At 55.9% G+C, this 25,016-nt stretch overlaps 3 protein-coding genes and 1 long non-coding RNA gene across 15 annotated transcripts in view; 3 read left to right on the top strand and 1 right to left on the bottom strand.

Moving 5' to 3' along the window:
- SLC38A10 (solute carrier family 38 member 10) overlaps positions 1-3,439 on the top strand; it is a 47,053-nt gene extending 43,614 nt beyond the window's left edge. For 2 of the 3 annotated variants that reach the window (XM_077832988.1, XM_077832990.1), the window contains one exon: positions 42-3,439. In XM_077832988.1, coding sequence (XP_077689114.1) covers positions 42-1,249 — 1,208 coding nt within the window. In that variant the 3' untranslated portion in view covers positions 1,250-3,439. The remainder of the gene's footprint in view (positions 1-41) is intronic. The other variant, XM_077832989.1, reaches the window with a different exon arrangement.
- Positions 3,440-4,550: 1,111 nt separating this feature from the next.
- LOC144274290 (uncharacterized) lies at positions 4,551-6,260 on the bottom strand. The gene is made up of 2 exons (XR_013347853.1): positions 6,125-6,260; positions 4,551-4,818 (listed from the first exon to the last, which is right to left on the bottom strand). It is a non-coding gene; the product is annotated as an uncharacterized LOC144274290 (long non-coding RNA).
- A 410-nt stretch (positions 6,261-6,670) lies between these two features.
- Positions 6,671-21,210, top strand: TEPSIN (TEPSIN adaptor related protein complex 4 accessory protein). 4 transcript variants are annotated; one of them, XM_077833232.1, is made up of 13 exons: positions 6,671-6,744; positions 7,774-7,846; positions 8,524-8,615; positions 10,840-10,933; positions 11,264-11,331; positions 11,508-11,586; positions 12,590-12,661; positions 13,717-13,920; positions 14,457-14,631; positions 15,286-15,387; positions 15,840-15,918; positions 16,486-16,620; positions 17,205-21,210. In XM_077833232.1, exons 1-13 carry the CDS (start codon positions 6,703-6,705, stop codon positions 17,814-17,816), a joined length of 1,827 nt encoding a protein of 608 aa, XP_077689358.1. In that variant the 5' UTR covers positions 6,671-6,702; the 3' UTR covers positions 17,817-21,210. The 4 variants fall into 4 exon arrangements, with proteins under 4 accessions (XP_077689358.1, XP_077689360.1, XP_077689359.1 ...); XM_077833234.1 differs by lacking the exon at positions 13,717-13,920; XM_077833233.1 differs by lacking the exon at positions 15,286-15,387.
- Positions 21,211-23,536: 2,326 nt separating this feature from the next.
- CEP131 (centrosomal protein 131) overlaps positions 23,537-25,016 on the top strand; it is a 28,634-nt gene continuing 27,154 nt past the window's right edge. For 2 of the 7 annotated variants that reach the window (XM_077833078.1, XM_077833072.1), the window contains exon 1: positions 23,545-24,085. The gene's annotated coding sequence lies outside the window, so the exon portion shown is untranslated. Of the gene's footprint in view, positions 24,086-25,016 lie in introns of all 7 variants that reach the window. The other 5 variants (XM_077833074.1, XM_077833077.1, XM_077833076.1 and 2 more) reach the window with 4 other exon arrangements.

Here is a 25,016-nt window from a genome sequence, read left to right as displayed (position 1 = left end):
GGGCATGCACTAAAAAAGAGCTTTCATTTATTTTTCTGCAGCAGAAATACCACAGGAGCCTGGTCTGCCTCTTGCAAAGAGCAAAGAGGAAGAGGGCCGAGATGGTAAAGCAGATGTTGCTGCAAAGCACCTCCCTAAGGAGATATTGGAGCCTCCTCAGCCAGGGCCTGGCAATCAGCTTGGTAACTTAGCAGAGCGACACCAAGGGAATGTGGATGATCTGGAAGAGGCTGGGCACAGACCTAGAATGAAGTTTCCAGTTCAAGTCAGTGTAGCTGGGCCTAAAATTCCTGAGGCTCTTCCTAAGGGTGGGAAGGTCCCACAACACAAGGCGAACAAAGTTGTTAAAAACTCTCTAGAGAACTTAGGGGATCTACTTCACAGCGATGATTCACAACATGCCAATGATGTCAGACATGCAGTCCAGGCAGCAGGAAACCATCCAGAGAAGCCCGCAGCCAAGGAACTGGGGGGAGGCCATGAAGCCAAAGCTGTGGGAGATGGCCAAGAGAAGAAGAAGAGTGCCCTGGAAGCTGGAGAGGTGTTGGCAGGAGCAGTCGCTGACACCCAGAGAGAGCTGCCAAGGGCTGTCAAAGCTCAGGAGGCAGCAGGGAAGGGTCCAGAACTAGCAAATAAAGAGGAGCCCAAAGATCTGGAACTTCCAGTGGACTCTTCAAATAAACTGCAAGTGGTGGAGAACATGCAGCATAAACAGGAGCATCCAGGAACGGGAAATGACGACCAGGCCGATGGAGCTGGCAGCAAACAGCAGCAGGTCGATCAGGCTGGCAAAGTGGAGGCTAAGAAAGAAGTTCTCCGGGGAAAGGCAGTGGATGTGGAGCAGGATCCTCAGGGAAGCCACTTGAACAAGCAAAAGGTCCTGGATGAAAAACTTCTCCAAGATCCTGCTGAGAAGAATGCCTTTGAGAACGACGTTGCCTTAAAGCGTGAGAAGGGAGCAGCGCCCCCTGCGGATCAGAAACCAGACCAGGAGAATGTCAAACCAAACCGGGACCTGAAACTGCAGGCTGACTTGGACCTCCGGAGAAGGAGACGGGACCTGCCGCCTCGCCTGGAGGAGGAGACTGAGGCGAGGGAAGGAGTCATCATTGGTCTCAACCCCCTTCCAGATGTGAAAGTGAATGACCTCCGCAGCGCCCTGGAGACGCGATTAAACCAGGCAGCGGAAGGCATCCAGCAAGTGGTTCACAGTCGGCAGATCAAACAAATGGCAGAGGAGGAGGTGTGATGAGACCCGGCCTTGCTGTATTGGTGGTGAAGCCGTTATCACTCCTAACGTGTGCAGTATCCAACGTTCAGCTTAGCAAGCGACCATGTGGACTCCAGTTGCATACGCAACTGCTGACAATCTAACCCAGCAGCACTTCACTTGGACTGGGTACCAACAGTCCTTGGGCTGATTCTGACCTCAGACTACTCTCTCCATGGAATTGGGGGCTGCCACGGCCCATTCATTTACTTCAGTGTTAACGTCCTGCCCGTGTTTGTCATTGGGGTGACTGGAGAGTCAGTGACCCGGAAAGAGAAGCTCCGACTGCCCTCTGGCTTTCGAAGGTCCTCCCCATTCCCAAAGGATCTGTTCTGTTTGGTTCATGTTGAATTGCCTCGTCCATCCTGCCCCAATTCCCCCATTCAGTATCGAGGCACATCCCCAGGCTGCTCAAACCATCTCCTTGTAAATGTTTCTCCAGTAAGTGCATTGAGTTGCTTAGTCCAACTTATCTGGGCCTCGAGAAGGGGAGCTCACCATCACTCCACTTCTCCTGGAATGTTGCAGTCTGTGTTGAAAATACGTCCGCTAGGACTGGGTTAGCCAATTGTTGGGGTACGTTTTTCTCAATGGGAAGCCATTCCGTCAGCCTTACGTGGTTGGGTTGAAGTTTGTGCTAGGAATATCAGTGTAGTTAATGTAAGATGCTGCCTTAAACAGGCACAACGGCTACTGTTGTGCCGTCTCTTCTTCCCAGGGATCATTCAGTTGGCCACATACTAGCAATAATGAAGAGCTTTACCTTCTTCTCTTCCTTGGATGTTACGTTTCAGATTGTGCTTTTAACTACGGGCGTATTCCTGCCCAAAGTGCATTAAGGGGCTTGTGCTGGGAACTGCAGACTCCCTTCTTCCCCTCTCAAAACAGCTTGAGATTTGCGGCAAGTAGCAGCAGATATCAGGGAATGAAACTGAGTGATTTTGAAGGGACAGGTTGTCTCAGAATTGTACCTACCTCTCTTCTCCCTTTGCAGAGTTCATGTAATGTTTGGTATAGTTGTATCCCCCAGAGCAATTCTTCAACATGTGATTAAATCCATTGAGGTCGGTAATCAAGATTCTTGGGTAATATATACATGAGCAGAGGAAGGAAACGCTTAAGAGAATTGGTTTGTTTCAAGAGTCGGATCAGTAGTAAATTTTAAGGTATGGTAAATGAGATTGCCAAATGTAAGAAAAAAATCCCCAACCTTTCACTAGAATGATTGAATTTCACCCTGCCAGGGGCCTGTAGACCTCAGCAGTGTCAGGTTTTTTTATACTGGAGTCCTTTGGTAACTCCTCCTCATTTAGTTCATATCAGATTAACCTCTTGGGAACGGGAACTATGTAACTGTTGGGATGAAGGCTGGTTACCAAGCGAGAGAAACTCTAGGGGGGTGACTCTTCCTTCAGACTAGAGAACTCTGAGCTCCTAAAAGGGAAGAAGAGTATTGGGACTTGTCTTTAAAGTCAGCCAATTATTTGAAGTGCTTAAATCTCTGTGGCAGCTGTATGTCTTCAGGAGGGGCGTTTGCAGACAGGATTGCCATAACTGGAGTTTCCTGGAGTTCCTCCATTACTCTGTCTCAATTAACCTATATCTGGTACATGCTGCTCTGGGGCAGGAGGCCCTAAAACGGCCTCCGTGGGATTGCTGGTGTTTGTGAAAGTCAGATGCAGGTCAGACACTCGGCTGCTGGTCCCAAGCTTTCAGTGCAGTAGTCTTCTCTGCTAGTGGCCAAAGCTAGAGTCTGCCCCCTGCTGCAGCTATAAAGGAGCTCTGGGGGTGGGAACCAAATACTCCCCCCTGCTTGCACCTAGCTTGCGTACAGGTATCTTCCCTGGCCTCTGTCAGCTTTGTGTTGTGAACCTGCCTGGCACAGGGAGCACTGTTTCTCTTATACCATGCGAGCAGCAGTTTAGGGTGACATGTGCTGCTGTTGAGGTGCCTGCCGACCACAAAGGGACCAAAGATAATTCTGACATGCCTCAGCACCTGGATCTGGCCAATATTGATGAATTTTTGTTGTGAATGAGAGATTCCCAGCTGGACAAAAGCAGGGAACTTCATTACCTCTCCATGCTAGGACCAGCTTGTATCTGCAGTGCTCAGGGGAATGGCGGAGGAGTGGCCAAGCCAGGCAAATCAATAAAATAAGTTAAAGCATTCTGATCTGAACTCTTCTTGCTGTAACGAGCAACATTAAGCCGCTCTCGGCCCTCGGGGGACAGTTTCTGCTGTCTGGGATGGGAGTGGTGCAACTGAAGTCCTGCATGTGCTCTGTACTTATCCTTAAGGAAACTGCTCATTCTGGTATCTCCCCTGCCAGGTAAGTATCCCCCTGCCATTGCTGCAGCTAGTGGCTGGAGAAAATAAGCAAGGCTCCTCCTTGCTGTGAGGGAAGGGAGGGTCTCCCTATGTGCCCTGAAATGGGAGATTTCATGAAGTGCCACTTAGATTGTTTAGCTTCAGGGTGACTGCAGTGTGAAGCGGGGTGCAGCTTCCAGCGGGCTCATGCCCCAAGCAGCGACAAGGATCAAACCTGCTCTTAGAGTGCTTTTCATTAGCTAGCACCTCCCTTCCTTCTATCAAGCTGCAACTTAGATTTACTCATCCTAGTATCCCGCATTTCCTCCCTAGCGCTATGCTTAACCCTCTAAACTTAAACAGTGTCCTTATGCTACTTCAAGGGCCACGGCAGCCTTGAGGTTAACATGACCCATTGGCCTGAGCTGGGATGAGGAGCGTACACTGCCAACCACTGAAGCGGAGCTGAGCCATGGTCTGTAAACTTGGCCCATTTCTCCCCTCCTCTTAGCCGTTTCAGTGCTTAGGTTTTCAAAGCTGCAGTTTGAAAGCCTGTATTCACATGGGAAGTGGAGGTTTAGCAGCAAAGTTTCCAGCTGGAGTGGGGTAGCTCTTTAGCATACCATGGCTTTAGCTGAATTCAAGCATTAGTCATAATATGGGCAGAGATAATGAAATCCTGTGAGCTAAAGCAGAACCCTCTCTCAAGTGACCTATTCTGTATTTCTGCCCACCCTAGCAGTTCCTATGACTGTGTGGGAAGGGGAGATGGAATCCTAAATTCTCCGAACAGCCACATGACAAAAATCTATAACAATAGGGCCATCTGAGAGTAGGCTAAATGTACTGCAGCAAACAAAGGGAGTGTAGCCACTTGTTAGAATAGAAGCTTAGTTTTAGTGCAGTTTTTGCTACCCTTTCCAGACTGCATAGTTAAATTGTAGAATAAAGAGCAGGTCTTAACACTGACTCAGATTTGAGTTTTATTTAAAAAAAGATTCCAAACATCTATTTACATGCATTGTTTGAAACAGCTGGGGGAGGAGGTTGCATGAAAGAGAGTTGATTATTCCATTATTAGGCTCCCCTTTCCTTCTGATCTAATTCTAGATTATGCAGATTCTTCTGTCCTGGAACTACTTGATTATAGCTGGACAGACACCAGCCAGGAACTGTAAATCTAGATTCCAGTCCCCCCTGCATTGTTCCTAATGCCTTCACTTCATTGTCGTCTTTGCCTGTAAAAAGAAGGGAGTTAGATAAGCTAGGAGGAGGAAGATTGGTGTTTTCTGTTTACAGAATGCAGTTTCTGCTCTGTTGTGAGGACTTTGCCAGATAAGACACCCCCCCCCCCATCATCAGAAACTATCACCATGGAGGGGGAAACGGCCCCTATCTACTTCTGTACTTGTCCTATCCCATCGTGTCCGAGTGTTTGAACGTTTGTTCATTCCCACAGCTTCCTGGGTCTTGAGGGGCAGCGTTATCTTGTAGCACAGGCTGTAACTTGCTGAGTCACGGCTGAAAATTAACCGATTTCCTGATGCCCCATCTACAGGACTGTCCTTCCCGCGGACAAGACGCGGCACTGGTCCTGCCTGATGTCTTAGATGTCAGGTGCCCTGGGCAGGAGTCCCCGGGCTGAGAATTACTTCCCCAGGCCCGCGCTTGGTCTACGGCACTGCCCGCAAGACGGTCCGAGCTGGACCCGCCAGAAGGGCCCCCCCTCCCCGTTACCCTGCGGGCAGCTCGTCCCGGCAACCTACCGCCTGGGCGCAGCACCGCCTCAGCGCCTCGAACTCCCTGGCGCACGCGCCCCTCCGCAGCGCGGCCTGGCCGGGCCCCGTCGCAGCGACGCACCGCCCGTAGGCGGCTGCCTGGAACCAGAGGGAGCCGTAGGAGCCGCCGCCCCCGGCAGGCGGAACCGGCGGGGTCAGAGCCCCGCCGCCCCGGTCACCCGCAGCGCCGGGAGGGGACCAGAGGAGGGGGCCGCCGCTCTCCCCCCCCCCCCCCGTCCGGGCCCCGGGCCCGGGCCGCCGCCGCTCTCCCCCCCCCTCCCCGTCCGGGCCCAGGCCCGGGCCGCCGCCGCTCTCCCCCCCCCCCACCCCCGCCCGTCCGGGCCCGGGCCCCCGCCGCTCTCCTCCCCCCCTCCCCGTCCGGGCCCGGGGCCCGGGCCGCCGCCGCTCTCCTCCCCCCCTCCCCGTCCGGGCCCGGGCCGCCGCTCTCCTCCCCCTCCCCCCGCCGCTCTCCCCGCCCGTCCGGGCCCGGGGCCCTGGCCGCCCTTCCCCCCTCGCCCTGCCCGGGGCCCCCTCCCCTGCTCTCCCCCCGCCCCGCCCGGGCTGTGACCACCGTTCCCTGCCCGGCCCGGCCCGGCCCGTGACCACCGTTCCCCGCCCTGCCCGGCCCGGCCCGGCCCGGCCCGTGACCACCGTTCCCCCCCCGCGGCCCGGCCCGGCCTGGCCCTGCTCGGAGCTCTGGCCGCTGGGGCTGAGCCGGGCCCGGGGCGAGCAGCGGCCTGCAGGGGCTGGGGAGGCCCCGCCCCACCTGGTCCCGACATCCCGCCAGCAGCTCGGGGAAACGCCGCAGCCGCTCCCGGGCTCGCAGCCAGACCCCCTGGCCGGACATGGCGGGTCCCTACTCGCTGGGCGCCGCCATGATGGGCCGGGCTCCGGTAGGCTCCTTTCGCTGCTCCTCAAGCCTCCTAGCGCTCTCCCATTGGGCACGGCTATCCACGTGCCACTGCTCTCCTCTGAGAGGTGCAGCGTCCTGTCCATCAGACCGCCCTAGGCTCTGGATTGGTTCCAACTAAACACCGCCCCATCTCGCTTTCTTGTAGCCCTCTCCTACCCTGACGAGGCTTTGGATTGGTTACGAATAACGCCCACCTTCCTTGTTCCTTCTGATTGGTCCCTTTTCCGACATGGGGGGCTTCTGATTGGACGAGCTGCCGGTTATTTACTTCCCTTCTCTCGTGCCTGCGCAGCTGGCGTCAGTCGTTTCCCCTTCGGGTCCCACCCTCCTCTGGCGCTGATTGGCTGAGCTGGGAGAAAGTCGCACTCTAATTGGCGGGCAGGGTAGTCTTGGGGCGGGAAGACGAGGGCGGGACGGGTGCAGAGAGAATCATGGCGGTGCCGCTGCGGGACCGGTTGGGCTTCCTGAGCCGGGTACGGGGGCAGGGCTGGGGGCTGCCGCTGTTCGTCCCCTCCGGGGGGCCGGCCTCAGTCGCCTTAGGGGACCACTGGTCTGGGGCTGGGCTAGGGAAGAATCGCGCGGGGGGGGGGGTCCTGAGCTGTGATGTCACCACGTTCGCGTGACGTCACCGCGACCCCACGCTTATATGACGTCATTCCTCATGACGGTGATGTGACGTCACTGCACTCGTCGTTCCCCCACCCCTGCAGTTGGTGGCGCTGGTGCTGCCCTGGCCCCCCCAGTGGCAGCCTGAAATCGAGCCTGCTGAGTTCAGGATCCCGGTGTGGGAGGGCGAAGGGGCATGCTGCGTCCTCCCGGGCTTTCCCTGTGCGGCCAGGCACTGAGCGTGGGAAGTCTCTGGTCCAGGGCCCGCGTGACCCGCCTGGTGGTGCTGGGACAAGAGGGGGTCTGTCCAGACTTTGCCCATCTGAGAGACTGTGTTGGCAACTTGCCTGGACCTACAGTAACGAGCCCCTAGTGGAGGAGACGGCAGCTGCTTTCACCCGGGGTGGGAGCTTGGAGGTGACCTAGGCCCAGCATGCGATGCTCCCTCTGGGTCTGAGTGGCAGAGCCTGGGACCTGGAGTCTCCCTGGAGCCAGGCTTTGACCAGCGTTTCTCTAGGCTTCACGTCTCGTAGGGTGCGTACCACGTCCTTCCCAGACCAGCTGTCCTAGCTTCCCTAGGAGGCAGCTAATGATGGCAGCAGAGAGCTGAGGGAGTTGCTTGTCTCCAGGACTGTGCTGTGAGGGGCGTGGAGGTTCTCTTATGTCTCGGTTGGATCGTGGGGACAGTGCCTTCAGCACATGGACAGTGCGCACTGGAGTTGTGGGCGTGTGTGGGGGATGGGACGGGAGCAGATGTTCTGTTCCAGCTGATATCTGGTGCGCCTGGGGACAGTGTTAACAGTTGGGATGAGATGTCGAAAGGGGGTTTGGTGGCTCCCTGGGATGGGTCTGCCCCTCTACCTCTGATTGGACAGCGTTGGCTTGGTCTCTTTCAGCTGCCCACTCTGATGAAATGCACCTCGGATGACGACGTCCCATGCCCTGGGTACTTGTTTGAGGAAATTGCAAGTATCCTTTATTCCCAGTGTAAGGCTGGGAATGCAGAGTTGGAGCTGTGTGCGAGAGAGTTGCTATAAGAGATTGTCATAGGTTTTAAGGCTAGTGTCAGATATTTCCATTGCCTGGGTAATAGTTACTAAAAGCAAGGATCACTAGCGCTTTGGAATCACACTCCATGGTGAGAGTGTGGACTAGTGGTTAGAGCGGGAGCGGTGGGGTGGCAGTCTGATACTCCACCTCCCTGTGCCTCAGCTGTCAGCCTTAGGAAAGAAATCAGGCCTGACTCTCTTCCTGGGATACTGAGAGACGGATGGATGTGTGCAGAGTGCTCTGAGATCTTTGGGTGCAAGGAGAAGAGAATCTAGAGGGACTGTTCTGTTGTGAATCCCAGCTGGAGGAGGCAGGTGCAGCAGGTTTAAGACCCTGGTATTTTGGGGAGTGGAGGAGTACTATGCCATAGGGTGAGTGGGGCAGGGGTTCAGTGAGGCGGAAGTGGGGAGGGGAGACCTGCTGCTCTTTGTTTAGCTGTGATGAGGCTGCATTAGCAGCGATCAAGGAGTGGGAATGGCTCAGGGACTGGCAGGATCCTTTGACCCTTGGAGTCCTCGGCCTTTAACCTGACATCGGCTGCTCATTAGTAATAAGACTGGAGTGAGCATCACTTCCCTAACACTGCACCCTCCCAGAGATCTCCCACGACTCCTCAGGGAGCAGCCAGTGCCTCCTGGAGCACCTCCTGAACCGACTGCAGAATAACTCCTGTCACGTCAAGCTGAAGGTAACTGGACAGCTGGGCACTGTCAGGGGGAGCGCAGTACCAGGGGCCATCCTTAGGGTGCACGCAGAAGGTAGGCAAGAGCTCAAGGGTGCTGGGACCGCCATAAGAATGGCCCTACTGGGTCAGACCAAAGGTCCATCTAGCACAGTATCCTGTCTTCCGACAGTGGCCAGTGCCAGGTGCCCCAGACTGAATGAGCAGAACAGGGAATCATCAAGTGATCCATCGCCTTGTTGCCCATTCCCAGCTTCTGGCAAACAGAGGCTAGGGACACCATCTTTGCCCATCTTGGCTAATAGCCATTGATGGACCTATCCTCCATGAACTTATCTAGTTCTTTTTTGAACCCTGTTATAGTCTTGGCCTTCACAACATCCTCTGGCAAAGAGTTCCACAGGCTGACTGTGTGTTGTGTGAAAAAATACTTCCTTTTGTTTGTTTTAAACCTGCTGTCGTAATTTCATTTTGTGACCCCTAGTTCATGTGTTATGAGAAGGAGTAAATAACACTTCCTTATTTACTTTCTCCACACCAGTCATGATTTTATAGACCTCTATCATATCCCCCTTTAGTCGTCTCTTTTCCAAGCAGAAAAGTCCCAATCTTATTAATCTCTCCTCATATGTCAGCCGTTCCAGACCCCTCATAATTTTTGTTGCCCTTTTCTGAACCTTTTCCAATTCCGATACATCTTTTTTGAGATGGGGTGACCACATCTGCACGCAGTATTCAAGATGTGGGCATCCCATGGATTTATAACGAGGCAATAGGATATTTTCTGTCGTATTATCAATCCCTTTCTTAATGATTTCCAACATTCTGTTCAGTTTTTTGACTGCCGCTGCACATTGAGTGGATGTTTTCAGAGAACTAGCCATAATGACGCCGAGATCTCTTCCTTGAATGGTAACAGCTAATTTAGATCCCATCATTTTACATGTATAGTTAAGATTGTTTTCCAATGTGTATTACTTTGCATTTATCAACATTGAATTTCATCTGCCATTTTGTTGCCCAGTCACCCAGTTTTGTGAGATCCTTTTGAAGCTCTTCACAATCTGCCTGGGACTTAACTATCTTGAGTAGTTTTGTATCATCTGCAAATTTTGCCACCTCACTGCTTACCCCTTTTTTAGATCATTTATGAGTATGTTAAATAGGACTGGTCCCAGTACAGACCCCTGGCAGACTCCACTATTTACCTTTCTCAGTTGTGAAAACTGACCGTTTATTCCTACCCTTCATTTCCTATCTTTTAACCAGTTACCAGTGTGTGAGAGGACCTTCCCTCTTATCCCATGACTGCTTACTTTGCTTAAGAGCCTTTGGTTGTGGACCTTGTCAAAGGCTTTCTGAAAATCTAAGTACACTATATCCACTGGATCCGCCTTGTCCACATGCTTGTTGACCCCCTCAAAGAATTCTAGTCGATTGGTGAGGCAGGATTTCCATTTACAAAAACCACGTTGATTCTTCCCCAACAAATTATGTTCATCTCTGTGTCTGACAATTTTGTTCTTTACTATCGTTTCAACCAGTTTGCCCGGTACTGAAGTCAGGCTTACTGGCCTGTAATTGCCGAGGTCACCTCTGGAATCCTTTTAAAAAATTGGTGTCACATTAGCTACCCTCCAGTCACTTGGTACAGAAGCCGATTTAAATGATCGGTTACAGACGACAGTTAGTAGTTCTGCAATTTCACAGTTGAGTTGCTTCACAACTCTTGGGTGATACCATCTGCTCTTGGTGCCTTATTGCTGTTTCGTTTATCAATTTGTTTCAAAACTTCCTCTAATGACACTTCAATCTGGGACTGTTCTTCAGATTTGTCACCTAAAAAGGATGGCTCAGGTGTGGGAATCTCCCTCACATCGTCAGCCATGAAGTCCAATGCAAAGAATTCATTTAGTTTGTCCACAATGGCCTGTGACCTGAATGTTCCCAGGAAAAGCGGGGACTGAGGCTGGGGCAGGGCTGATCAGTGGGGTTGCTGGTGCCAGCACCCCCCTGGTGTAAATGGGGAGTGGCTGGCTTCCGGGCGTTCCTAGCGAAGTCTCTGCACTCGCTCCCTCCACCTGGGTCCCCGCCCTGCCAGAGTCTGGATCTGGTGCTTTCCATCACCCCCCGAACAGTTCTGGTCTGGTGAAAGGCAGGCAGCCGAGCGAGTCCCCATGTGTCCAGTTCCAGTGGCCCAGACTCTGCTCAGCCTCTCCTGTGTCTCCAGGTGCTGAAGATTCTGCTGTACATGTGCACGCATGGCTCTTCACAGTTCCTCCAGCAGCTGAAAAGGAATTCCACCTTCATCCAGGAAGCAGCAGGTAACAGGGCATCTGGGCAGCCGTGGGGCTGGGCTGGGGTCAGCGCCATTAGCAGGAGAGAGACCGGCCGAGGGCAGCGCTGTTCCAACCTTGCACTGACTGGGGAAGGCACTGTGGAGGGAAAGGCCGCCAGCCCCAAATCCCACTGGTGCTCTTGATTTCCCTGCTGCCGGCTGTGAGCTTTGTGCAGCCGTCGGGGGGTTCAGGAGTGGGGATGGTACTGCAGGGTGACGTGATGACTGCCCGGCACACCCCTCTAGCTGCACCCGGGCTGTGTTAGACCTTACACAGCTGCACTAACCCAGCCCTTCCTCACTCTCTGCCTTCTAGTGTTCGCGGGGCCGCCAGATCCCCTGCACGGCAACAGCTTGTACCAGAAGGTCCGAGCAGCAGCACAGGTGAGTGAGACCCTGCTCCACCCAAGGGACTGACCCTGGGGAGAGGACTCTGCAGGGGTCGGGGGAGTTCAGGGCACCCTCCTGCCCCTGCTCCAAGCACGGGCCAGGGATTTGCTGGAGCTGGCTGGGGGCCCAGTGCTCTCTCACTGCTGTGACAGTCCGTTCTTTCCCTGTAGGACTTGGCCAGTGCTTTATTTTCGGATACCTTGTTGCCCCCGCCCTCTGCTCAGCCCTGCAGGCCACTTCCCCCAACAGGTAAGCACCAGCCCCCTGGTGTGCGCCGCCTTCCCCCCCCCCCCTCACAGCACTGCTGGGAGGTGCTGAGCTGGCAGCCCTGGAGAAGGGTGCTGGCGGGGGGAAGAGGCTGATGGCGGCGCCTTATCCTCAGGGCAGGTGCAGCTCAGACAGTAGCAGGGCAAGCTCCCCCCAGTGCTGCTTGTCAATGAGGGGAGTCCTGGGGAGGGGCGTTTAGGCTCCGTGGGCAGTTCACTGCTTACACTGGTTCGCCCTGTAACGACCCTGCGCTGCTTTCGCTCCCAATCCTGGGAATCCCACTCGCCAGCGGAGCTGAGGATCGGTCCTTGCCCCTGCATCCTCCCAGCTGGTGGAGCTGCTGTGGCCCCTCTGCAACCCACCCACCCAGGGAACCTGGGGTGGGAACTCAGGCAGTGCCTCTCGCATGGCAGGACAAATGCATCCTTATTGGGGGCTATGGAGGTGCTGGCAAAACAGGGAAAGCAACGGCCCTTGTGGCTCCTGTCGGGTGGGTGCCATGGGGCTGGGCAGCGACTCACGTCAAACGGAGGGTCAGGAAATGGGGTGGGGGCTGCAAGGGGCATTAGGTGCCATGGGGAGTTGGTGGGAGTTGGCACCGGGCTCCCTTCAGCCCCTTGGAAAATGCTACCTCTAAAGGTCACAGAAGCAAGGAGCCCTGCAGCCTTGTGTTCCTGTGATGGCTGGGTAGGGGCTCCGGGCTGCGCTTGCTGGCCTCCCCAGCACCACGAGCATTTCCCCACCAGGGGGCAGCACCCATTGCTAACCGAATTTGGTTTAGAGTTAGACCAAAGTTAGCTGCAGTTGTGGCCTGGCTCTGTGCCCCCTGCAGAACCGGGGCTGGCTGTGTCCAGCCCTTGGGCAGTGGGACGGGCACCCCGAGTGCGGAAATCGGCAAGGGGGGCACAGCATGGGGAGGGGACCCTTGATCTCTCTCTCTCTCTCTCTCTGTCTCTCTCTCTGAAACGTGCTTTGTCGGTCATAGGAATGGGCTCCCAGCCCAGCCCCTGCAGCTCCTTGCAAGGCTTTGGCTTCACGAGCGAGAGAAGCGGCTCCCGTAAGTGCCGTCCCCAGGGCCCTGCTCCGCGCCACCCCCTCTGCCACCTCTCGGGGGTTTATCCCAAGGCTCCCAACTAGGGTGATCAGATGGGCCGATTTTATGTGGACAGTTCCGATATTTGGGACTCTTTCTTATATAGGTGCCTATTACCCCCACACCCCTTGTCCTGATGTTTCACATTTGCTATCTGGTCACCCTGCTCCCAACAGCTGGTGCTTTTTCTTGCATCCTCCGCTCCTAGGGCCCGGGATAGATAGAGAGGTTCTGCAATCATTTAAAACAGGAAACCAGTTTTTAGCCCTGGTCACGGCAGAGCAAATCTCGCGACCCCAACCCGAATGCCCCCGCGTGTTCACAAACCAAAGGGCAAAGAGCAAGAACCCCACGTTTATTATGTGAAAATAAAGCTCCGGACTTTCCAGCCAAGCTGGTGATTTCTGGGGCCTGGCTCGTGGCTTTTGAACACTCTGGGTTGGCAGCGTTCATGCGCTGCTGAGAGGCCTGGACGGAAGTGCCATAGCCCCAAAGCAGGCACTGCCCAGCCAGCAGCAGGGTGAACTCCCCTGTGCCCAGTCCCTGCCATTGTGCCTTAGCCCCAACCCAGGGTCCCTGGCTGGGGGTGAAAGGGCACTTCAGTCTCCCTGGCCCATTCAGTCCTTGGCGTCCCTGCTGAGATGCCTCTTAGGTGCCCAGTTCGTGCCAACTAGCATTGCTCCAAATTGTGCGGGGCAGTTCTAGGCAGCTCCCTAGGGAAGTAGCCGTGGGCATATTTCAGGAGCTCAGGCCTGGTGGGGGCTGGATTCTGAGACCACTTGTTGCCAGGGAGCAGGCAGGGTTGCTGGGCTAGGAGAAGCTCAGGCCTCCCTGAAGCTGGCAGAGGCCCGTCCACCAGCCCAAAGCCCATACAGCCCCTGGCAGGCAACGGGATCCAGCCTAATTCCCCCCCTGCGGGCAGGGTGCCCTAAGGGTGGGTGGCAGTGCTGCCCTCGGAGCAGAGGGGGGCTGATCCCTGCACAGAGACTCACGCCCTGGCCTCTCCTGTGCTTGCCCAGCCTCCGCCAGCGAGGCCCTGCTTGCCACCATACAGAAAGCAGCTGAGGTGGTTGCCAGCGCTGTGCTGCCCAGCTCGGAGTTTCCCCCTCCCTGCCCCAGGGAGCTGCAGGACGATGCCTACCAGCCCGTGACGGCGCCTTCTCCTGGTAAAAGCTGTGCGGTGCCTCGGAAGCCCCCAGCTGCCGCAGCCCTCAGCATGCGAGGTAGGTGTGTGGGGCTGCGGCGATGGAAAGCAGCTCCCATGGTAGCTCCCGCAGACAGCCCTGGCACGTCATCGCCCCTGCTGAATCAGGGCTCCCGACGCCCCACTCTAAAGATGGACACGTTAGCTTCAGTGACAGAGCTGGGAACAGAACCCAGGAGTCTGGGCCGCCAGTTCCCGGCTCTCGCTGCTGGATGATGCTCCTCCGTGCAGTGGCGCTAATGCCTAGTGTTCATTGGCTGTTCTCCCTCTCCCCTCCCACCCTTGGGCTCACCGCATGCTCGGCAAATCCTAGGAATTGCCACACTGAAATGCAGCCACCTCTGGGGTGAAACCCAGCTGCCATTTAGCAGCACATAACACTGCTCCACAGTCCAGGCCTGGAATAGAAGAAGAGCCCTACCTCCTATGGCGTGCTAACCATTGCTCGTATGGTGCAGGGGAGGCTGGGTCGTGGCAGAGCTGTCTGCCAATCCCTGAAGCAGGCAGGAAGCTCTGGCTCTGGGTGACTCTCTCTTCCTGTTGCCTCTCCTGCAGTGAGTCACCGGCCAGGGCAGGCAGGAGGTGGTTGGGAAGAGACTGACAGTGGGCACAGCTCCCAGAACTCCTCGCAGGAGAACGGGGAGCTGAGCAGGACCTCCGACTCCTGCAGCAAATCAGGCAGCGACAGCCCCTCGGGGGCCAGCAGGGAGCTGGGGAACGTAACTGAGAGGTGAGCCAGAGGGCCCAGGGCTGGGGCCAGGGTGGAGAGAGAGAAGGAGCTCTGAGCTTGTGGCAGGGATGCAGCCGAGGTTAAAACCATCGGGCTCCCCCTTTTCCAGTATCCCTGCAAGTCGCTTAATGCCCCCGCAGCATGGTCTCCTCTCTCGCCGGGCCCTGTTAATTCAATGTCCCCTCTGGGTGCTGGGTCCCCATTTCCCCCGCCTAGTTTTTCAGCTGCCCGGCTCAGTGCACTGGACGTGGAGGTTCATCCAGCCTGAGCTGCTTCACCCGGTGGGGCCCGTGTCTGGGGGCCCTTTCAGCCCCTCATGGGGGGCGGAGCAAGATGACGGCACTTGGGGCTGTTGCGTGGCTGCAGCTGCCTGTGTGCTGGGGCTGGTGGCCAGGGTCAGTGACTTGCCCTGGTGGCCAGGGTCAGTGACTTGCCCAGGGCTGGCGTTGGTGCAGCGTAGGAACGCGGGAGTGCCTAGCACCCAGGCCTGTGCCCAGCTGCACCTCGCCCTCTCTGTGCCCTGCCATGGGGGGGGGGTCTTTGAGCTGGCAGGGAAGCCTGCTTGCTGCCCCTCCGAATCGGGGAGCGGGGCCAGGAGTACGTCCTCCCACGCAGGACAGAGGTAACAGGGCTGGTGTCTCCTCCCCCCGGCAGGGTGGAGGGTGACTGCGTGCAAGAGCTGAGCCTGGTGAGTGAGCTGACCAGGGGCTCCAAGGTCTTCCTGACACGGGAGGAGGCCCAACACTTCATCAAAGAGTAAGAGTTCACCGCGTTCCCTCCTCCACACCCGCAATGGTGCTGCCAGGGCACCAGGCTGTGGGGCAAGGTTGTGTTCCCCACCCCTGCCGGGATGCCAGCGAAGGCTAGGCTGGGTGTTCTCCAAAGCCCTCTTGGTCGTAGTGTCCCCTGGGCCCCCTGCCCCTTCCTGGGCTGGCTGATGGGCAGATCCTGCCCTCCCTCTGGATCTGGCCGCAAAGCAGAGCAGGGAGCCAGGAGTTTAGCCAAGGTGCTGCCCCATACCATTTGCCCTGGAGGGCTCACTCAGCAACCCCCGAGGTGGTGGGGCAGGAAAGTCCCTGGGGGGCGGGTCTCTGCCATCTCTGCAGCCTTGTCTGGGAGAGGCGGAGGATGCCAAGCCCAACCCTGCATGAGCCTGGGAAGCTGCATCCCGCTTGCTGCCATGACCAGGCGCTGCCCCCTCTCCCCAGGTGCGGGCTGCTGAACTGCGAGGTGGTGCTGGAGCTGCTGAGCCGGACGCTGCAGGACCCCAGCGAGCTCGTCTGCATGGTGGGTGCGCGGGGGAGACGCTGCATCCACCCAGCTCACACGTGCTCTGCGGCTCCTGCAGGCCCAGGCAGACAGCAGTTTGGACGGGGCCCGCTGAGCAGCCCGAGAAGCCTCAGGAGTGTGGAGGGGCTCCCTGGCTTCCCCGTGGGAGGAGGTGGCTCGGGAAACGAGCCCGTTTGGGTCACACTGGGATCTAGAGCGGGTCAGCAGTGGCTGTGAGCTGGTTCATGCCCCCATCTGCCTGCACTGCTGGGGCACAGCCCAGTCCCTAGTGGGGAAGGGCTCCCACGGCGAAAGCTCCAGCACCCCTTGCCCCGTGGATGGGCACTGAGTGACTGGGCCCTGGAGCTGGTCCTGCCTGGGCTGGGCTGGGGAAACTTGCTCTGCTGCTGCTGTTGGGCCCTGGGTAATCAGGAAGCCCCAGCTCCGCAGGCAGTTGCCCTGGTGCATGTCATGGCGCTAAAGCCATCTCCCTGGGCTAGGGCTGTGGGCTCGGACGAGCTGCCGGCAGCTGCAGTATCGGCTTAGGTCCTGTCTTCTGACCCTGCTCTCTTCTGTCCTTGCTAGAGGTCCATGTGTGCCATATCCTCCCTCCTGTGCTCCGACCTGCTGGCCCATGAGCAGATCTTTATGATTACCCGGCAACACCTGCAGCAGCTCAGCCAAAGAAGCCCTGGGCCCGTGGCCAACAAAGCAACAAAGGTGACTCCTGTGTCTCACTCACACCCTAGCACAGCCTGCGAGCCTGAGGGACTGGCTCTGTGCTGCCTGGCCAGACCCAGCTACATCCTCCCTGCCTTGGAGCAGGGAGCACAAAGGGGTGGAGGGTCATTCCCACCCCCAGTCCTGGGCTGAACTTTGCTCCTAGAGGAGATAACAACATGCTTCAGGGCACCAGCTGGCGGCTGCACAGGTCAGGAAGGAAGGAATGTTCTCTCCTCCGCAATGAAATATTGCACAATAGGTCAGGTACGTTATGGCTGGTGATCCCCCTGCAAAGCATCAGGTATTGAATCCTGCCAGGCAGGATACCAGTTTGATGTCTGATCTACTGTGCATGGCACACCCCACACTCCTCCAGCACTCCCTGTGTTAGTGCCAGGCAATGGGGGGCAGCATAAAAGGGCTCCCCAAAATCCCATCCAGCCCCCATCAGGAGCAGGCTGGCAGGGGCCAGCTGTCTGTTGCTGGCCTCTGAAGGCTGCCCCCTTGTGAAGGGGTTAGTGGCAAGGCAGGCCCGCTGTGCTGCACTGACTCCTTGCTTTGTTCCTCCCTTTCCCTGCCAGCTCCTGAGGCAGTTTGAGGCTTTGTGCAGGAGCTGCTCATCTCCCAAGAGATCACAGCTGGACATGGATCCCTCTACTCCTGCCAGGGGCGCCCCACAGCACACGTGCGACTTGCTGACAGACCTCATGCCTCTGGCAGGAGAGACCGTTCTCAAACCCGTGAGCTTAGCTCCTTTCCTCTCGGAGACATGTAAATCCCCAGCATTCGATGTGCATCTTGCGGCCGTGCCCGCCCCTGAGGGAGAGCAGGGCACAGAAGCGGAGATCTGTGAGCAGTTTGGGGCTGTTGCATCAGGCGGTCGGTGCCAGCAGGAGGTGGAGTGCAGACTAATGGGGCCTGAGCCCCAGCTGGATGCTGCCCGGATGGATTCTGGGCCCGCACAGATGCTGCATGGCAGGCAGGGGGCAGCCGCACCCCCTCAGAGCCTCTCCCTGTTCGCTGGCATGGAGCTGGTTGCCCTTCCAGGCACAGCAGTAGCCAACTCTGGTGGAGAGGAATGTGCCTCTCGTGTTCCAAGGACACTGCCCTGCACTGGGACTGCCAGCACCAAGGCTCATAGGGGCTCCAAGGGCAGCAGGGAACCTTCTGCGTTCTCCTTCCTCAATATGTAGCAGCTGGGGCAGCAGGATGCTGAGGAACTGGGGTCTCGTTTGCTGCGTGTCACTGCTAGGCCGGCACTACAGGGGCACTGGCTGCTCAGCTCAAAGCGAGGTCTCTGTTCCTTGCCGGTGCTGCCAAGTCCACATCCTGCTGAAGGGGGCTGGCAGGGCCAGTGCTGCTGGGGAGTATCGCGGTGGGGCACAATGAGGAAATGGAGTCCCCAGTCGCTCCCTTCAGTTTGATCCCTGTGGGTGCCCTAGAAAAATCCATGAGCAACCCTACAAAAACAATCCAGCATGATCCCACCCGTGGGGGGAAAGAGGGAATGCGTCCACGACAGCCAGTTCCAGGCTGCCAAAGTGGGGGGAGGGAGGGAGGATGAGAGTCCCCTTGACTGTACCCCCATGTTAAGGTTGTGCTACAGGGTTAAGGCTAATCGTATGTCCTTGGCTGCTCTGGCCTCCTGCTCAGGTCATCCATCAGTGGCAGTCTGCAACACTGCTCAGACTAGGGCCTGGGGCACGCTGGGGAGGGAGGGGCAGTGAGTCCATATGGACTCAACCTCTTGTGCTCTGCCTTGGCCTGTGTGAATGAATGTACTAGTAACTGGCTCAATTACTTAACACATACGTGTGTGTTGGGGGGGGGGGTGTTAATGGTACCTTGGAAGGTCCAAGGATGCTGGCTGCCTTTCCCCAGCATAGCACCCACTCAGCCCCATTGCTACTGGAGGGGGGCTCAGCACGGCAGTCTGGAAGCCAGCTTTCCAAAGATTGTTTCAAGGAAGGTGACGCTTTAGGCACCTCAGTTGAAACCACGTGCCCTGCGGGCTTTGGCTGAGCTGCTGCGGGAATCTGTTTGAGGTGGGTTTGGTTTTCCTACTGAGGATCTGATATTGTAGCTACTGAGCTCTTGCCAAATCCTACTGGGCAAAGGGAAGCCAAATTACAGGCACAGGCTGTCTTGGGCAGCAGATTGGCATTTATTTAGCGTTCACACTTCACACTCGAGTCCATTTTGCTGTGAGAGTTGGTTATGTACAAGTCTGTGTGTTGTCCTTGGGCTTATGACATCCAATCCAGCCCATCTGTCCCCTTTGGGCAAATTTGCAACAGGCAAGTTAAAAATCCCTGGGGAAAATCCCTTTCTAGCAATGTCTGATCTGTCCCACAGGGCAGAACTGTGGCAGGGGGCTCCTGCTGTGTGCAAATCACAACCTGCAGCCAGGTCTCTGCTCTCCTACAACATGTTACCATTGCACATCCCTATCTCCCGTCAGCCGATCAAACTCATGCCAGTGTTCTTTTCTCCTGCAACCTGTCTGTGGTCTTAGGGCTGGGAGGAGGGAAGGGACCATTGTCCAAAAAGCCTCCTGGGAGGACGCTCCATGTTTACAGAGCGTGTGTGTGGGAGGGGGGTTGCTAATATGACTTTAATAAACACTAAGTTGTGTATATTTAAAGTTCAACTAAGTCTCTTGTTTTGAGGTACAAAGTGTGCTTAGTTATTGCCTGTGTCTCACGTGAAATCTGGGTTCTGCTTCAGCGCACGCTGGGATGGCTTTCCTGGCCTAAGCAGTGATGGGTGACCTCACAGGAGCAAGCAGCTACAGGCTGAAATGTAACCAAATCCCCTGCTAGGGTCTGAGAGGACTCTTCTTCTCCAGTTCCAGAGCTACATAATCTGCTGAGCATCCATATGGTTCAGATTTCCCTGTTCAAGCAGCTGGCTTCTAGACTGCTTATGCTGAAGGGCTGTTATCCTATAAAATTTGTAAATTTCCCTCTTCCTGCAGCTTTTGCCACCTCACACTCAGCATACCCTGGCAGGGTTGCCTTCCAGGGCACAGCTGTGCCAGCAGGGTGCAATCAGGAGGGCAGATAGTCTGTATTTCTTTAACAAGGCCCAGAACGGGGGCATAATGATCCCTAAATTCGTGCTCCCTGCCGCTCTCCAGAGGAACTAGGTTTGCTATGCACAATTAGGTTTGAAATCATTGAATTGTGGAAAGCTTTCTATTTCCTCTTGAGAACTGCCTGCTGACATATAAATAGTCCCCTGGCATTCCTTCAGGTAGGCTCTGTGAAACCTGGCCCTCTGCCACCCACCATGTCGGTGTGGGGAGGAGGCATTGTGGGCAGCATCTGTAGTAACTGTGTTGTGTCTGTCTGTTGAACTAACCTGTCCGGCTGGCAGACCTCAGAGCACCTGACCTCACAGTGCATCCTAGAGTTGCAGACCCGTGTCTGTACGTCAGGCTTTTCCCATTAATTACTGCTCAGGCCTGGTACCATTTCAGAAAAGCCCCAAAGCAACCCAGTTCTCTGCATCAACAGACCCAGTAAAGGTGCTGCATTGATACAAGTGAATCCATCCAGCAGCCAGGCTTTTATATAGGGTCCATCACCCCAGTATTTGACAAGGAAGCTGCCAATGATAGTCCGATAAGTGGGGATGGGAAAACAGACTCTCACCTCAGACTTTTGGCAATAATTTACAATTTGCCACATAAGTGCCAGCATATTGGCAGGAGGAGATTCCTTCTAACTACAACACAGGCTGATTTTACCCTGCTTTACTTGTTCCCTTTGATGTAGGGACTCCTGAGTAAAAATTACATGTAAAAAGTCTGGTCAATAGTGCTCGAGATTATTACATGGGACGTTTTAGCCTCAGATTTGCTTTTAATCACTTCTGCTTTGCTTGCTTCATACATTTCACCCAGGCCCAGGTAAGCCTTTTTGCTGACTATGGCACGTGGAGAGTCATACAGCATCTCTTAGATTTGGAGGTGGGGATGGAGTTTAAATTATAAACATTTTTAAATAGGGAAGTTTCTATTTAAAAAAAATCCCTCTCACCTACTGGAAGGCAGCTCTGCCTTCTTATTCTGGAACCTCAGCATGGTAGTGGAGAGCGAGTGTGGGAAGAATTGAGTACATGCAGGCAACAAGATGAACACAGAAGGCTTCTGTTGTGCTGTGCAGCACCATGCTCTTGTCTCTTTCATTCCCCAAATGAGCAGAGGAGTCCACCCGATTGGCTTATCAGTGTAAAGCCCCCAGCGGGCAATTGCTAGAGAACTTCAAAACAATGCTAACCCTGCTCTGGATGGTCACAAAAGCCCCAGTTCAGTCCCATTATCTTGAATCAGGGAGACATCTGGTGCAATGGCTTGTGCCGACTCAGAGGGACACTTTATATCCCACCCAAGCCCCAGAGCCAGCTTTTCTGAATGGGGTGTAGTGTTTTGAAATGTTATACACAAGAGCCCAGAAAGGGGTTGTGATTCAGGAAAGTTTGGCAACCAAATGCAGTAGTGCAAAGCTGCTGTTTGCTTTGTGCCCATTGGAACAGTCACATCTCCAATTTTCTGTTTTGAAACAAAATAAAACCTTGTCTGAAGCTGTCGTCATGTTAGAGAACCTCAAAGCCCCCAGGGTTTTCTTTAGCAAATCTGAAATGTTGAAAAGACACGCTAACCACCTTTGTGTCTGCATGAAGCTGAGCCAATGAATCCAGAGCTCTGCATGTTTCCTAACATGCCTGCCGCTGCAGGATCCAGGGGGTTTACCTCAGGATGAGAAATAGAGATTCTGAGGGCTCTAAAAGTCTACTTGATGTACATTTTCTTGTTTTAGATATGAAGGCAGCTACCTAACTCTTCCAGCACTCATCCCAGATGAGGCAGGGATCATCTTTGCGTTCTGTGTTTGTATACTGCCTAGCAGAATGGGGTCATGGGCTGTGTCCGAGACCCCTAGGCATTACCATCATATACCTAATGAATAATGTACCACGCCTAGCACAAAGGGGTCTGGGCCATGACTGACTCCTAGGCATTGTGCTGTACAAATAGTACTTAGTAATAATAGCAACCCATAACACGTCTACATGTTAGGAGCACTCCCCAATGTGCCAACGTCTTCATGGGTCAACTTGAAGAATTTCTGGACAAATACTCCATGAAACCAGTGACACAGCTGAGATACACGGGTGATATTTTCATTCTCTGGACAGATGACCTAAACTCCCTCATAGATTTCCACATCAAACAAACTCTTGATGTACCAGCATCAACCTTCTGGACACCACAATCAGCTTCAACAATGGGACAGACAGCTATGGACAAGAAACTCACCGATCACTAGGTTTCCCATCACAGATCCAGCAGCCACACCAGTCGCACCAAGGAATCTGTTCTCTGCAGCCAGGTGCGTGGATAGCGCAGCCTGTGTGCCGAGGAGAAAGGCCGGGGCCCAAACCGCATCACACATAAACCCAAATGAGGCCACTCTTCTCCAAACGAGGCCACTCCACCTGAGAAGCGGATTGCATCATGGAACGGGCACCTGAATACCTCAGAGAGCCTGCTTCAGTATGGAGATAAATCCCCCCTGATCGCGCACCCCTCCTCGCCACCCCCACTGGACCTGCACAGGGCATCATCAACCTACACCCCATGCTCCATGGGGACCCCAATGGGATGGCTGCCCCCAGCCCCTCTTCTGGCTGCCCCATCCTGCCCTACCCCTCCTAACCTCATCCCCCTGCGCCACTCTCATCCTACCCAGCCCCACCTCGCCCCCGCCCCTCCTCACTCTACTCCCCCCCCCACTCTATTCCTTCTCACTGTTGTCTCTCCTCACCCCACACCTCATCCCACTCCCCCCCACCCTTCCTCACCTCACCCCACACCCTGCCCAGCCCCTCCTCACCCCCTGCCTTGCCCCTCTTCGCCCTACACCCTACCCTACCCCACTCCCGCCCGGCCCTACCCTACCCTGCCCCTCCTCACTCCATCCCACCCATAGCCCCACGCCTCCTCACCCCATGCCACACCCTGCCTGGCCCCTCCTCACTCTTGTCTCTCCTCACCCCACACCTCATCCCCCTGCCCGGCCCCTCCTCACCCTCTGCCCACCCCACCCCGTCTGGCCCCTTCTCACTCCCTACCCCGCCCCACCCTGTCCGGCCCCTTCTCACTCCCTGCCCCTCCTTACTCCACTCCCCTCCGTGCCCCGCCCCTCCCCACCCCACCCCACCCGGCCCCGCCCCCGCCGAGGCCCAGCCGCCGCAGGGAGCCAGAGCCCCGCTAGGCCCCGCAGCGCCCCCTGGCGGGCCCTGCAGCCCGCGCTCCTGCCCCAGTCCGGTCTGGCGCCCCCTCCCCCCGGCTGCCGTCTCAACCGAACTCTCTCCCGCGATGCGACGGGCAGCCAAGCCGCCCAGTGAGAGACCAGTGTCTCCATAGCGAGCCAATGGCGTGGCTGGGGAGGCGGGCTCGCGCCCCGCCTGGGTTAGGCTGTTCCTGGGCCGGTTACTGGCCTCCGCGTCTGGCCCCTCGTTTGCTGCGAGGGGTGGGCACGGCCCGAGGGACCCTTCCCACAATGCCCCTGGCTGGGGGGCCTGGGTAGGGGCGGCGGGGCCCCATAGCTCCTGTGGGGGCGGGGGTAGCAGGCCCCAGAGCCCCTGCTGGGGGGAGGAAGGCGGAGGGCCCCATAGCTCCTGCTGGTGGTAGGGGGGACCCCGGCCCCATAGCTCCTGTGGGGGTGGGGGTAGCAGGCCCCAGAGCCCCTCCCTGAGGGGAGGAAGGCGGAGGGCCCCATAGCTCCTGTTGGTGGTGGGGGGGACCCCGGCCCCAGAGCCCCTGCTAGGGGGAGGAAGGCGGAGGGCCCCATAGCTCCTGCTGGTGGTAGGGGGGACCCCGGCCCCATAGCTCCTGTGGGGCGGGGGTAGCAGGCCCCAGAGCCCGTGCTGGGGGGAGGAAGGCGGAGGGCCTCATAGCTCCTGCTGGTGGTAGGGGGGACCCCAGCCCCATAGCCCCTGCTGGGGGGAGGAAGGCGGAGGGCCTCATAGCTCCTGTTGGTGGTGGTGGGGGGACCCCGGCCCCATAGCTCCTGCTGGGAGGTACCAGGCTGTGTCCAGCTCCTGAGCCCTCCAGAAATTTTTTAAACTCCCATGTTTTAAAATCACTGTTGGGGACCCTTAATTCCCTAGTCACCTAGGGGAGGGTCCCCATCCTACCAGCGGCTTTGCAGCCCCCCCTTTCTCTAGTGTAGGGGGAGCTCAGGGTTAGTCTCCAGGAGAGAGGGGCTGTAACAGGGTCCCAGGCCTGGACCCCTCTCCGCTGCTGGAGCGTCCTTATAAGCACTGGAGTCTTTAGTTGCCTTTTTCTCTCAAGCACCCCCCCACCCCCAAATAATAATAATAATAGATGCTGGGAAAACAGCCCTAAATACAGGTGTTCCCAGTGCACTGTGACGGCTGGACGTTCAGGCAGGTAAGGAACCCCCTTTGTATTCATATTCATCCCGTTTGGTTTGTTTGCGCATGAAGGTACCTGGGTGCTGGCCATGCGTGAGTGATGTTTTGCCAACAAACTTTTAGTTTTTCTTTTTAACTCCTCATGTGAGGATTTTCCTCTGGCTGGGGATGTGAAAGGAGCAATCCTGGCCCAATGCAAACCTGCCCTGCCACTGCACCTGAGAGGGGTCTGGCATAGGAAAAGGAGCTTTTGGAATAAGAATGCTGATGTTATAGGGCAGTGGTTCTCAAATTTTTGTATTGGTGACTCCTTTTGCACAGCAAGCCTATGAGTACGACCACCCTTAAATTAAAGGTTTCAGAGTAACAGCCGTGTTAGTCTGTATTCGCAAGCTTATGCTCAAATAAATTGGTTCGTCTCTAAGGTGCCACAAGTACTCCTTTCCTTAAATTAAAAACACTATTATAAATGCTGGAGGCACAGCAGGGTTTGGGGATGAAGTCTGACAGCTCGTGACCCCCCCATGTAATAGCTTTGTGACCCCCTGAAGGGTCACAACCCCCAGTTTGAGAACCCCTGTTATAGCGCTTCAGCTAATGGCCAGTTACAGTCAAGTGGCCTTTAGATTGCAGAGCAGGCCTTGCTAACGGGTGGTTATTTTATAGCACTCACAAGTGTACTGAGCACCTCATAATGCAAATAAGGAGACATGGTCCCTGTCTCGAAGGCTTACAGTATACAGCCCTAACCCTGCAATTGCTTCTGCTGTACCTGTGTGGAACCTGGAGCAAACCTTTTGATTTTATTAGTTTTTTAGTATAGATAACCTAAATATACATTTCTCTGATCAAATATCTACCTAACTCCCAAGCCCAGTGCTAGCTGTGGCTGTGACCCATCTTCCTGGTGTGAGCTTGGTGGTTTCCATAGAGAGCCCTTTGTTTGT

This window comes from Eretmochelys imbricata, chromosome 14 (assembly GCF_965152235.1).
Source record: "Eretmochelys imbricata isolate rEreImb1 chromosome 14, rEreImb1.hap1, whole genome shotgun sequence".
Lineage (NCBI taxonomy): Eukaryota > Metazoa > Chordata > Testudines > Cheloniidae > Eretmochelys > Eretmochelys imbricata.
This window is presented reverse-complemented; position numbering and strand designations above follow the sequence as displayed.

What these genes read in the sequence shown, in the direction of transcription:
- TEPSIN (XM_077833231.1), top strand. Translation starts at nt 7,690, where the DNA reads ATGTCGAAAGGGGGTTTGGTGGCTCCCTGGGATGGGTCTGCCCCTCTA. An exon ending in CGCAGCCCTCAGCATGCGAG is followed by an intron (nt 13,921 to 14,456) that starts GTAGGTGTGTGG and finishes CCTCTCCTGCAG; the next exon opens with TGAGTCACCGGCCAGGGCAG. An exon ending in TGGCCAACAAAGCAACAAAG is followed by an intron (nt 16,621 to 17,204) that starts GTGACTCCTGTG and finishes TTTCCCTGCCAG; the next exon opens with CTCCTGAGGCAGTTTGAGGC.